At 40.3% G+C, this 12857-nt stretch overlaps 1 protein-coding gene across 2 annotated transcripts in view; it reads left to right on the forward strand.

Moving 5' to 3' along the window:
• Positions 1-6077: 6077 nt before the first annotated feature.
• HIKESHI (heat shock protein nuclear import factor hikeshi) overlaps positions 6078-12857 on the forward strand; it is a 38767-nt gene continuing 31987 nt past the window's right edge. For both annotated transcript variants that reach the window (XM_081536356.1, XM_081536357.1), the window contains exons 1-2: positions 6078-6311; positions 8431-8668. In XM_081536356.1, the coding sequence (XP_081392482.1) occupies positions 6282-6311; positions 8431-8668 (268 nt within the window). In that variant the 5' untranslated portion in view covers positions 6078-6281. The remainder of the gene's footprint in view (positions 6312-8430; positions 8669-12857) is intronic.

A 12857-nucleotide genomic window follows, 5' to 3' on the forward strand; every position in this document is an offset into this window, starting at 1 on the left:
GTCACTGCCAAGGGAATGGAAATTTGTCAATTAGATAAAGCAGGGTCTTCTTCTGGGGCTCCTGAGTCTCACGGAGGAGGGGTTCCTGAACCAAACTGTGGTTAACAAGGAAGTAGGAGGGAAATGGATGTTAAATAGATAACTTGCAGTATTCATTATAGGGAAGCAAAATTAATCAATAAAAAGTGATTACCGATAGTGACAGAACTCCATAGAAGTTAGCTTTTGCTACATAACAAAACATCTCAACTTTATTTATCTTAGGATTCTATTTGGGCTGAGCTCAGCTGAGTGGTTCTTCTGGTCTTGTCAGGGTTCACTCACATGTCTGATCAGCTTCAAGTCAGGTAGCTGAATGGTCTTGGCACTTCTGTTGAAAATCAGTGGACCACAGACATAACAGTTTATTTCTGGATGCTCAATTCCAGTCCATTGTTTAACATACTGATTTTTGTCCCAATACTGCACTGTCTCCATTATCATTGCTTTGCTATAACTTATGAAATTGGAAAGTGTTGATTCTCCTGGCTCAGATGCTCAGTCGTGTCTGACTCTTTGTGACCCCATGGACTATAACCCACCAGGCTCCTCTGTCCACGAGATTCTCCAGGCAAGAATATTGGAGTGGGTTGCCATTTTCTTCTCCAGGGGATCTTCCTGAAACAGAGATCAAGCCCACATATCTTATGTCTCCTGCATTGGTGGGTGGATTCTTTACGATTATTGCCATCTGGGAAGCCATTAATCTTCCTAGTTTGTTCTTCTTTTCAAGACAGTTCAGGCTATTCTGGGTCTCTTGCATTTCTTGATAAATTTTAGAATCAAATTGCTAATTTCTACAAAAATAGCTGAGATTCTGATAGAGACTGCATTGAATCTATAGACCAATTTAGGGAATAGTGCGATCTTAACAATATTAAGTCTGCAGACCCATGAACATGGGATGTTTCCATTTACTTAGATATTTAATTTCTTATTTTGTTTTTTAGATAGCTTCTGGAATGTTTTACTCTTTTTGATGCTACTGTAAGTGGAACTGTCTTATTTTTATGTTTGGATTGTTCATTGCAAATGTTTCTAAATATAATTGATATTATATCAATTTGTATATTGATCTTATATCTTACAACTTTGTTGACATTGTTTATTACATCGAATTGTTTTTTAATAGAGTCCTTAGGATTTCCTACGTACAAAATCATGTCACAAATCGAGATAATTTTATTTCTTAATTCTGGATTAAGAATTAATGGATGGATGCCTTTTAATTTTTTTTTTCTTGCCTCATTGCTTTAGCTAGAACTTCCAATACAATGTTGAATAGACACGGCTGGAGAAGCCATCTTTGTTTTGTTCCTGACCTGTGGAGGAAAGCATTCAACATTAACCATTAAGTATGATGTTAGCTGTGGGATTTCAAGCTCTTTATCGGCTTGAGGAAGCTGTCTTTTATTCCTAAAAGTTTGTTGAATTTTTATTTTAATCATGAAAGGGTTTTGGATTGTTACATGAATTTTTAAAGTGACCCTCGTCCCCTATGGATGACTTAATAAGAGATACTCCTCTCTGCATGGGTGATATAGAAAAAGGCGGTCCCCCATCCTCCAACTGGATGTTTTAGAAAAGCCACCCCCACTCTGGGTGGCAATCCTACATTAGTGTGAGCTAAGTGCTCCTCTCTCATGGGGTACTCTATTTCAGGACCTAATCTGTACAAGGCAGCCTTGCCCCACAATCTTTTTTTTTTTTTCAGTATCTGGTTTCCTAGTGCCTGGGGCCTCTCTGATTCAATTTCTTCCAGAGATTTCATACCAATGGCTGAGGTGTTGAAGAGGGTCAGATATAAAACCTGATGTTGATTTTAAGCAATCTACATGTTTCAGTCTACTGCCTTACTGTTGCCTTCTATGGTCCCTGGTATCTACAATTCCTGAACTTCTTTGGTATTTATTATCTTTCTCTATAGGTACTTGAGTTTGACCTTCTGCTTTGCTAAGTTACTTGTCTTTCCACTTGTCCTTGTGACTTGGAGATACACATATCTCTTGTTCAAAGGAGAAGGAATTTGTGCTTTTATTTCTTGTTCTCCCTGCTTTAGAGAGGAAACTTTCCCAGAAGAGAAAAATAATTTTGCTCTTGAAATCAGAATTCAATGTCCTCATTCTAGAAGTATGGAAACCTAACACCTAAAAAGATAAATTACTTCATCCCTAGGCTAGTTAATCGAAAAGGTAAAACCAGAATTCAATTCCCAACTCCCTGGCCAAAACTCAATTATGATTTGTTCTTAGTCCACAGAAGCACATGTAGTCTGAAAGCCGGTAGGTACCTTTGAGGTCCTAGGTCAGTTTTCCCAAGTTTTCTATGAATCTCCTTAACAATATAAGTAGATTTCAGCATTGGTTAAAATATCAGTGTGAATGGGAGAATTCACTATCCCATGCCTGCCTATTCTTATTTCAGAGAGTTCTGATTATTGGAAAGATTAGTTTTCCTCTGAAACACTTTTCTTCACTTTCATACACTGCATCTACTTCTGCTCTCTTTAGTTACGAAGGACTGTTGTATTTAAAACACAAGGGACTTCCCTGGTGGTCTAGTGGTTAAGACTCGTGCCTCCACTAAAGGGGGCGTGGCTTCCACCCCTGGTCCAGGAACTAAGATACCCACATGCTGCGCAGGTGTGACCCAAAACAAAACAAACAATAATAGTATAGTATGGTGAAGAGAAGGCTGATTTTCATAGTCTGGAGAAAGGACACTAAACTCATTGTCTGTAATTCTTTGTCCAACCTAGAAGTAGACAGTTCACCAGCAAAATGGAGAAAAACTCAAATCCCAGATAACAAAGGTTGGGCCAATTAATAAACAGCAACTGTAGTTTACAAAAATCTAACTAGCTCTCAATCAATTAGATAAGATTGTCATGTAAGAGAAGGAATGACTAATTACAGGAAAGTCATAGAAAGATTTCTGAAGAAAATATTTGAGCCAATTGGAAGGGTCTGTAAAAAATTTCCAAGGAAGTATTACAGACAGATAAAACAAGCCACATAAGCACATAAACGTTAAAAACTACAAGTGGCTCAGAGAATCAAAATACACAGAATACATAGTCACAGTATGCAAAAGAAAAAACCTGGTCTTCCTCCCATGCTTCTTCTTTACTTTCACACTACAACCACACTGTTTTTCCTACATCAGGCAATTCTGTGACACCAGCTAAGTCCTACCATCCAACCCCATCCTGACACTGTCAATCTGAAGACAGCACCCGGAGATAGCATCAAATCCCACAGGTTAAGGTCTCAGCCCCTCAGTACCCCCCTTTAGATGCCAATCACAAGTAGTTAAGTCCCAGGTTACCCACAACATCTGTCCAACATGGCTACAAACTGGAGGTTTCCATACCTTCCTCCCCTTGGATTTGATTATTGGCTGGAGCGACTCACAGAACTCAGGGAAACACTTACTTATGTTTACCAGTTTACTAACAGATATGATAAAGGAGAAGGATGAATGGCCAGGTGAATAGATGCCTAAGGCAAGGTTTGGGAATACAGGATCTTCTGTCCTGGTGGAGTCGGGGTATGGCATCCTGGTACATGGTATTCATCAACCTGGAAGTTCTCCAAACACCATACTACTGGAATTTTATGGAGGCTTCCTCATGTAAGCATGATCCATTAATTCCATTTCCAACCCCTCTCCCCTTTCTATAGAATGGGGGAAGGGGCTGAAAATTCCAAGCTTCTAATCAGGCTTCATGTTTCTGGTGACGAGCCCCCATCTGGGAGCCACCCAGGAACCTACTCAGAGTCCCTCATTAGAAAAAAAGATGCTCCTAGCACTCTTATTACTTGGGAATTATAGGAGCCCTCTGTAGGAAACAGAAGGCAGAGACCAATATATTAATTTATTATTTCAGAGGATACAAGATGGGTATGAATACATGAAAAATTAAGAAAAGTAATAACTGATTCTGGATGTGGTGCTGGAGAAGACTCTTTAGAGTCCCTTGGACTGCAAGGAGATCAAACCAGTCAATCCTAAAGGAAATCAACCCCGAATATTCATTGAAAGGACTGATGCTGAAGCTGAAGCTCCAATACTTTGGCCACCTGATGCAAAGAGCTGATTCATTGGAAAAGACCCTGATCCTGGAGAAGATTGAGGGCAGGAGAAGTGGTGACAGAGGATGAGGTAGTTGGATGGCATCACCCACTCAAGGAACATGGGTCTGAACAAACTCTGGAAGACAGTGAAGGACAGCGAAGCCTGGCATGCTGCAGTTCATGGGCTCGCAAAGAGTCAGACACAACTTGGCAAATGAACAACAACAAATAATCTGGCTACTACTTTACTACTTTACATGTAATAATGTTTACAAGAACCTTATTACTATCTCATTCTATACATGGTGAAAAGGAGGAAAAGGTAGTGTTAGATTATCTGGCCTAAGATTATAAACTAATTAATGACAGAGATGGGCTCTGAGTCCAGGCAGTTTGTCTCCCTCTCATGAAACAGTCTCATATGAATGTCCTTCTTATTCTGAAGATTCTGGGACTTCTTACATAGAAAGCTGGAGACACTGGTAGAACAATCCTCTTCTCTCTATTAATCTTTGGCTTGGCTATTCAAAGGAGTATCTGAGACAAAGACAGATGGTCCAGTCTATGGTGCTGGAGTGGAGACCAGAGGACTACTGTTCCAAACACTCTGATCCTCCACATACAACCTGGGATAGACTTGCTGGTGCCTGGTGGACTAAGCACAGATATTAAGTTGAGCAGAGACCTTCGTAATTGGAGAGGAAAGGGAACTGAAGTTGTGAAATGCAGAAACAGTATTAGTGGCAGTCAGTACTTGACACTGGTTCTTCTGGCTATGAACCTTTTCTGCAAATGTGCAGACAAAAGAAAACAAAACAAAAGACATTTTACAACAAAATAGCCTTTAGTTAAGTACTGCCAAGTTCTAAGGGCTTAAATTTAACCCTCACAGCAACCCTAGGAGACAGACACAATTATTCTTATTTTACAAAGATGCCATTAAAATACAAGGATATTACTATACAACTTGCTTACAATTTTTTTTTTTTTACAGCAAATAAATGGAGGAGCCAAGTGAAGTTGGAAAGAACTACAATAAAATTGCCAATAAGTACAAAACAGCTGATTAAAAATCAGTACTTTTCAGCTAACATATAGCAGAAAGATTTCTCAGGAGGTTGCCAACAAAGGTCCGTCTAGTCAAAGCTATGGTTTTTCCAGTAGTCATGCACGGATATGAGAGTTGAAAAAAAGAAAGCTGAGCGCTGAAGAATTGATGCTTTTGAACTGTGGTGTTGGAGAAGACTCTTGAGAGTCCCTTGGACTGCAAGGAGAGCCAATCAGTCCATCCTAAAGGAAATCAGTCCTGAATATTCATTGGAAGGACTGATGCTGAAGCTGAAACTCCAATACTTTGGCCACCTGATGCGAAGAACTGACGCATTGGAAAAGACTCTAATGCTGGGAAAGATTGAAGGCGGGAGGAGAAGGGGATGACAGAGTATGGTTGAATGGCATCACTGACTCAATGGACATGAGTTTGAGTAAGCTCCGGGAGTTGGTGATGGACAGGAAGGCCTGGCGTGCAGCAGTCCATGGGGTCGCAAAGAGTCAGACACAACTGAGCGACTGAACTGACTGACTGATAGCAGAAAAAAACTCGGATTTGAATCAGAACTTGGATTTAAACTCCATCCCTGAGTACTGTGTGAAGATTTGGGGCTGGTCACTCTGGGCAATTTCCTCGCCCACAAAATGCAGATAATAATAACCAACTCACACGGTTTTTGTGAAGATCCAGAGAAGTGATTGTAAAAATGCAATGTAATCGCTGAAATGTTACACAAACGTGAGCAACATCTCCAGCCTGCTTTGAAACTGGTCATTTGAGTGCGGACTACCAATCGAAAGGGCATATCCCCCGCACTCCCTTCCCGGAAGCCCGCTCAGGGCTTCCTGGGACTTGTAGTCTTATGCCCGATCCGGCCCACCTGTCTAAAGCCCCGGAAGTACTCGTCGCCTGAGAGGCGCGCTGGTTAGGAAGCGGGCGGTCAGAGGTCGCGGGGGCAGAAGGCGTTTGTGCCGCTGGCCTCGTCGCTATGTAGCTGAGGGGCAGGCGCCCTACTCCACGTTCTGGAAGATTCTTGGGCCCGAGCAGGGCAGTAGCCCCAGGACTTCTAGTCCTCGGCCTCGGGTCCCTGCCGGCCGAACGGAGTCGCCGCCGCCATGTTCGGCTGCTTGGTGGCGGGGAGGCTGGTGAGGAAGGGGTCGGGTGGTCTTAGGAAGGGGGCGACACCCAAGGGCGAGGTCCCGGGGAGGCGGGGTGCGCCAGATTCGGGGAAGACCTCTTCCATCTGCTTTCCGGCGGAGAGCGTGAGCGTGGGGGCTGGATTTGCGTCCTTCTTTGCCCCCAGCGCTCTTGACAGTAGTCCCAGTATTCGCTGCCAATTCTTGAGTGTGCCTTAACGCTAGGCAGCGCACGCCTTTTGTTCACTGCGCTTCATCTCAGCCTCCTTTGTAGCGCTTGTTTGGCACCGCAAACTTTAGCCGTAGCTCGTGAGGTGGTGCTTCTCATTTTCATTTTGCAGTTGAGGAACTTAAGCTCAGTTGGCAGTATAAATACTCGCCTGAGCTCAGAAAGGGAATTCGAGGTAAATACTGGCATTTGATCTAGCCTGTAGCGTCCAGCCTGTCGAAGGTTAAGATGCTCGGTCAATGTTTAACTTCTGGGTCCCTTTGGAAGGGCTCTAATAAAAATAGGCTTAACGTAATTTGAAGTTGATTGGTAGAAATTCGTGAAACTTAATCAGGAGCCGTGCCTGTGATGACTCCAAAATGATGTGAGCAGCGAGTTTCCTTATTGGTAAAAAAAAAAAAAAAAAAAGATTGCCTTCCTTGATGAATTGTTAGGTAAATAAGATAAGTACCTGGAATTGTTGAGGAATAATCTGGAGGGTGTTGCTTGCCTCCGTAGAAACCGTTCAGGTTCATTTCAGACCTGATTCTTTTTTCACCAAGAGTTCTTTTTATGTTTTCTCCCTGCTTTGTTAAATGTTGCAGCTTCTTTGTTAAGTTTTTCATCAATTTCTTTTTAACAATGTAGTCTGTACACAGTGTAAGGAACTAGAGAGAGAAATTGGAGATGGCTATTCTCAGAAAATTTGTCCCTTAAATGGCTGAGAGGTGCCTTTTGGCGATGGTAGTAGATAATATTGGTGAGATAAGTTTGGATTGCACCTGCCCCTGATAGGAAAACTGACAAGACCACCCGCGGAACTCAGATGAATTTCATTAATGAATGACATTTAAAATGTGTGTGTTTTTCTGAAGAATAGAAAGGCCCTACAGAATTCGTGTTGTTAACTGATTTGCAAGGAATTTAGTTACAGCAGTGCTTTTGTCTGTTTACCTAATACCTCATCTCTGTAATGGATATCCAGGAGGGGTTCTTGATGGCAACATTTTTTCACAGTGTTTGACTCTTTAATTCTGCAATATTTGAACATGTTAATCGAAATAAAGGGCAAAGAGACCTAGAGGACCTCAACACTTAACATTATTCTTTTACTAAAAACGTCCATCTAATCTAAAATTATGAAGTCAATTTTCATTCCTTGAAAACTTTTCTTAAGTAAAAGAGGTCCTTTTTTACCTCAGGTTGAGGATTAGAGTGTCATAATACAAATTAACAGAATGTCTGGTGCTTTTGACAAAGTTGGCATTATTTTGCTTGAGGATTTGTACATACCATAATTTTGTATGCCTTTAAGATTGTGTGCATGCCAAAAACTGATAAAATTGAATTTAATACTAATATGGGCAGTTTGGTTTATGTTCTTTCTTCCTTTGTTTTATTCTCTGTATTTAAACTGAAGGTTAGTAATTTGGGGGTTACAAATATATTTCAGTGAGTAGGCAAAATGACAAATAGGGAATCTGCAAATAATGAGGATTGACAGTAACAACTTCTGGATTGCTTACTCATTTTAATTACCTGGAGATTCTTTACCTTCAAACTAGAAGATAAGGCTTTTATGGTGTGGTGTTTCATTTTTATAACATTTTGAAGCTGTAGTGTTTTAATATGTAAGTAAAGTCTTTTCTGGGCACTTCTCAAATAATTTAGTCATGTTTTTAAAAGATTGCATTCATTAAATCATTTTAAGGTTAGATACATATTTTTAGGTTTTCTATTAAAGTTAGCACTCTCTGGTGTATTTGGTAATTCCATAATTAGAGTATCAGATTCACCCAGTGTTAGGCTTGATATGATGACAGTAGTCAACTATATCTGTTAACAGAGCTTACAGCAACACTAAAAGGGCTATAGTAACTTATCAAACTATTGAACTAAGGTGAATTTCTTATTTTCTAGGTGCAAACAGCTGCACAGCAAGTGGCAGAGGATAAATTTGTTTTTGACTTGCCTGATTATGAAAATATCAACCATGTTGTGGTTTTTATGCTGGGAACAATCCCATTTCCTGAAGGAATGGGAGGCTCTGTCTACTTTTCCTATCCTGATTCAAATGGAATGCCAGTATGGCAACTCCTAGGATTTGTCACGAATGGGAAACCAAGTGCCATCTTCAAAATTTCAGGTCTTAAATCTGGTAAGAATAATATATTAAAATAGTTTCATAGTTAAACTTTTTTCTTAAATAGCATAGCATAGAATATGGCTTTTTTCACTTTTCATTATATTTTTCTGATTGTTAAAGTAATGTGTAACATTGCTTAAAAAAAAATCAGATGATACACATTTGAAAAATGGTAAGTGAAGGGACCTCATACTCCCATCCTTTGCCCCTGGAGAGAACCAGTCACTGTGATTCTCTTTATATGGTGTATACCTTTATAAAGAGATATTTTTGAATGAGAGGGTGTTTAATGAATAATGAGAGGAATCTTCTCAAATGTGTAGTATATATACATCAGTGTTTAAACAGGTAAACCGAGTAGACTTGTGTAGGAAATATGAGAGTCCTTTTTTTCTATGAAGATTTTTGAGTTCTTAGATTTGATTACCCCTTCAATGTTGTGTTGGTTTTATTGCTATTACAGTTGCTAGATCTTAGAGGGACAAATCTTGTTTACATGGTTGAGATATTTTGTGTAGAAACTGAAAATAGAACTAGGTACATTTACTCCCAATGAATGTCTGGTTCCTTTGAAAGTCTAGATGAAAAGAAACATGAAAAGTCTTAGATTACAAATATATCTTCTCCTAGAAATAGTCTATAGAGTCTAAGGAAAAGTCGTATTTTAGACAACATGTTTGGACCGTTATTTAGAAGGTTGAAAAGTAGTTGTGTATGTTTGTACAAAGTGCTGAGAGAATCGGTAAAGGGAGCAACTAAGTAGGCAACCCTTAGTATTGGGGAAAATTTCTGGGCGGAGGTGATATTAAACCTTTTGAGAAGATGAGTAGGTGTTTGTCAGGCCCATGAGAGGCCTGTTGGGCATTCTTTGCTAGGTTGGAGGTAATATGGATATAATGATAAAAGTTTGAAATCGTGGTGTGCTCAGAATGGCACAAGGCAGGGAGTATAGGATGCAGGCATGGGTCATGAAAAGCTGAAAAGCTTTTGAATCACACTGACTCATTTGAATTTAATAGGTTAGCAAGTTTTAACATGCTTTGATCACAGACCTGTTTGATGGTGTCATAAAAAGTGTGTGTAATATAAGCATGATGTAAACACTAAAAAATTTCCATGTACTCTGAAGCACATGTGCCCCCATGAAGAACTGTCCCTGTAGTTGTAGAGGAGCCAGTGAACAATTGAGTAGGGGAATGATAGGGTCAAATTCTGTTTTTACCTTGAGGGCTGTGAATAATGAACTGGAGCATTTCTGGTCAGATGATGAACTGTTAGCTGTTGTTATTTATATAGTTGAATTTCTGTGAGGAAAAATGAGAAAGGGTAATATTTACAGCTAAACATGGTTTAGATTGATGGTAAAGACTAATCTCTAGATTTAAGAAACAACAAATTCCTGCAGTCCTTCTGAGTGGGGATTCCCTGAGATAATTATTCCTCATCCCTAAGGAAGTGGTTCTTAAAGCATGATTCCCCTACCAGCAGCATCAGCCTGGAAACTCGTTGGAAATGGGGATACATGGTAGGACCCCAGACGTACTGAATCAGAAGATTTGGATGGAGTCCAAGTTTTTAAATAGCTTTCCTACGTGTTTCTGTTGCCTTCTAAAGTTTGACAGTCATTGTCCTAGGGCATCCACTGTATGTAGTAAATTAATTCCTCTTATACATATAGTGTGGTATTGGTTCTGAAAACTCTGGGAGAATTAAGAAAATGGTCATTCTAAAATCACTTACTGTGTCTGTGCCTAAAACTGGACACTCTATAAGTAAGAAAAAATATGGACAACTCAGTACTCTAGTGAAATCACTGAGTGGTAAATATATAGAGAAACTAATAAAGGAACCAGAGAGAGAAGACACTTGTGACTGAACAGCAATTAGTTCAGCAGATTTATCAACAGCATGAGTAAAGGTAAAAGATCTCTAGATTAGTATTTCAAAGTGCTGAGGAAAAATAACATAACCTTCATTGGTTATTGTCATTGTACAGTGAAGGAGAAATGAACGTTTTCAGGTGGAGATGGAGAGTTTGCTACTGATAGACCATTACTGAAAGAACTGCTGAAGGTAGTTGAACTTTGATAGAAGGAAACTGAATCCACAATGTAGACGAGGATGAAAGAGTCAAAGTTAGCAAAGAAATTGGTAAACATATACACAAATTGGGACAGTTTGATTATATAAAACAATACAGTAAATAAATGCATAAGAATTGAAGGACGGTAGTAGTCTGAGTAAGCTTTCTGAGGTCCTATTGTTTAGAAAGAGTAATAAAATTGATTCTAAAAAAAAATTAAAAAAAATTGATTCTACTTTCAAGTAGTTCTGTTAAAATTGTAAGGAAAACGTAAAAAAAGGAAAGAAAAAGAAAATGCATGGTATATTGAAAACAAAGCTGTGGAAATAATTTCACATGTCAGTTATCAAAATAAATGTAAACAGAATAAACTTACCAGAGAAAGCATGGAGACTCTGGGATGGGATTTCATTTAAAGACAGCAAACAAATTATAGTGATGTTTATCAATCAGTTAAGTTCAGTCGCTCAGTCATGTACGACTCGATGTGACTCTATGAACCATAGCAGGCCAGGCCTCCCTGTCCATCACCAACTCCTGGAGTCCACCCAAACCCATGTCCATTGAGTCGGTGATACCATCCAACCATCTTATCCTCTGTCATCCCCTTCTCCTCCTGCCCTCAATCTTTCCCAGCATTAGGGTCTTTTCCAATGAGTCAACCCTTCGCATCAGGTGGCCAAAGTATTGGAGTTTCAGCTTCAGCATCAGTCCTTCCAATGAATATTCAGGACTGATCTCCTTTAGGATGAGCTGGTTGGATCTCGTTGCAGTCCAAGGGACTCTCAAGAGTCTTCAGCAACACCACAGTTTAAAAGCATCAGTTCTTCTGTGCTCAGCTTTCATTATAGTCCAACTCTCACATCCATACATGACCACTGGAAAAACCATAGCCTTGACTCAGTTCAGTTCAGTCGCTCAGTCGTGTCCAACTCTTTGCGACCCCATGAATTGCAGCACGCCAGGCCTCTCTGTCCATCACCAACTCCCGGAGTCTACCCAAATCCATGTCCATCGAGTCAGTGATGCCATCCAACTATCTCATCCTCTGTCGTCCCCTTCTCCTCCTGCCCCCAATCCTACCCAGCATTGGGGTCTTTTCCAATGAGTCAACTCTTTGCATGAGGTGGCCAAAGTATTGGAGTTTCAGCTTCAACATCAGTCCTTCCAATGAACACCCAGGATTGATTGCCTTTAGGATGGATTGATTGGATCTCCTTGCAGTCCAAGGGACTCTCAAGAGTCTTCTCCAACACCACAGTTCAAAAGCATCAATTCTGTGGTGCTCAGCTTTCTTCACTGTCCAACTCTCACATCCATACATGACCACTGGAAAAACCATAGCCTTGACTAGACGGACTTTTGTTGGCAAAGTAATGTCTCTGCTTTTAAATATGCTATCTAGGTTGGCCATAACCTTCCTTCCAAGGTCCATAAATCAAGGCAAATTGGAAGTGGTCAAACAGGAGATGGCAAGAGTGAACGTCGACATTCTAGGAATCAGTGCACTAAGATGGACTGGAATGGGTGAATTTAACTCAGATGACCATTATATCTACTACTGTGGGCAAGAATCCCTTAGAAGAAATGGAGTAGCCATCATGGTCAACAAAAGAGTCCAAAATGCAGTACTTGGATGCAATCTCAAAAACCATAGAATGATCTCTGTTCGTTTCCAAGGCAAACCGTTCAATATCACAGTAATCCAAGTCTATGCCCCGGCCAATAATGCCGAAGAAGCTGAAGTTGAACGGTTCTATGAAGACCTACAAGACCTTCTAGAACTAACACCCAAAAAAGATGTCCTTTTCATTATAGGGGACTGGAATGCAAAAGTAGGAAGTCAGGAAACACCTGGCGTAACAGGCACATTGGGCCTTGGAGTACAGAATGAAGCAGGGCAAAGGCTAATAGAGTTCTGCCAAGAGAACGCACTGGTCATAGCAAACACCCTCTTCCAACAACACAAGAGAAGACTCTACAAGTGGACATCACCAGATGGTCAACACTGAAATCAGATTGATTATATTCTTTGCAGCCAAAGATGGAGAAGCTCTATACAGTCAGCAAAAACAAGACCAGGAGCAGACTGTGGCTCAGATCATGAACTGCTTATTG

This window comes from Giraffa tippelskirchi, chromosome 10, assembly GCF_054371585.1.
Source record: "Giraffa tippelskirchi isolate mGirTip1 chromosome 10, T2T-mGirTip1v1.2.pri, whole genome shotgun sequence".
Taxonomy (NCBI): Eukaryota; Metazoa; Chordata; class Mammalia; order Artiodactyla; family Giraffidae; genus Giraffa; species Giraffa tippelskirchi.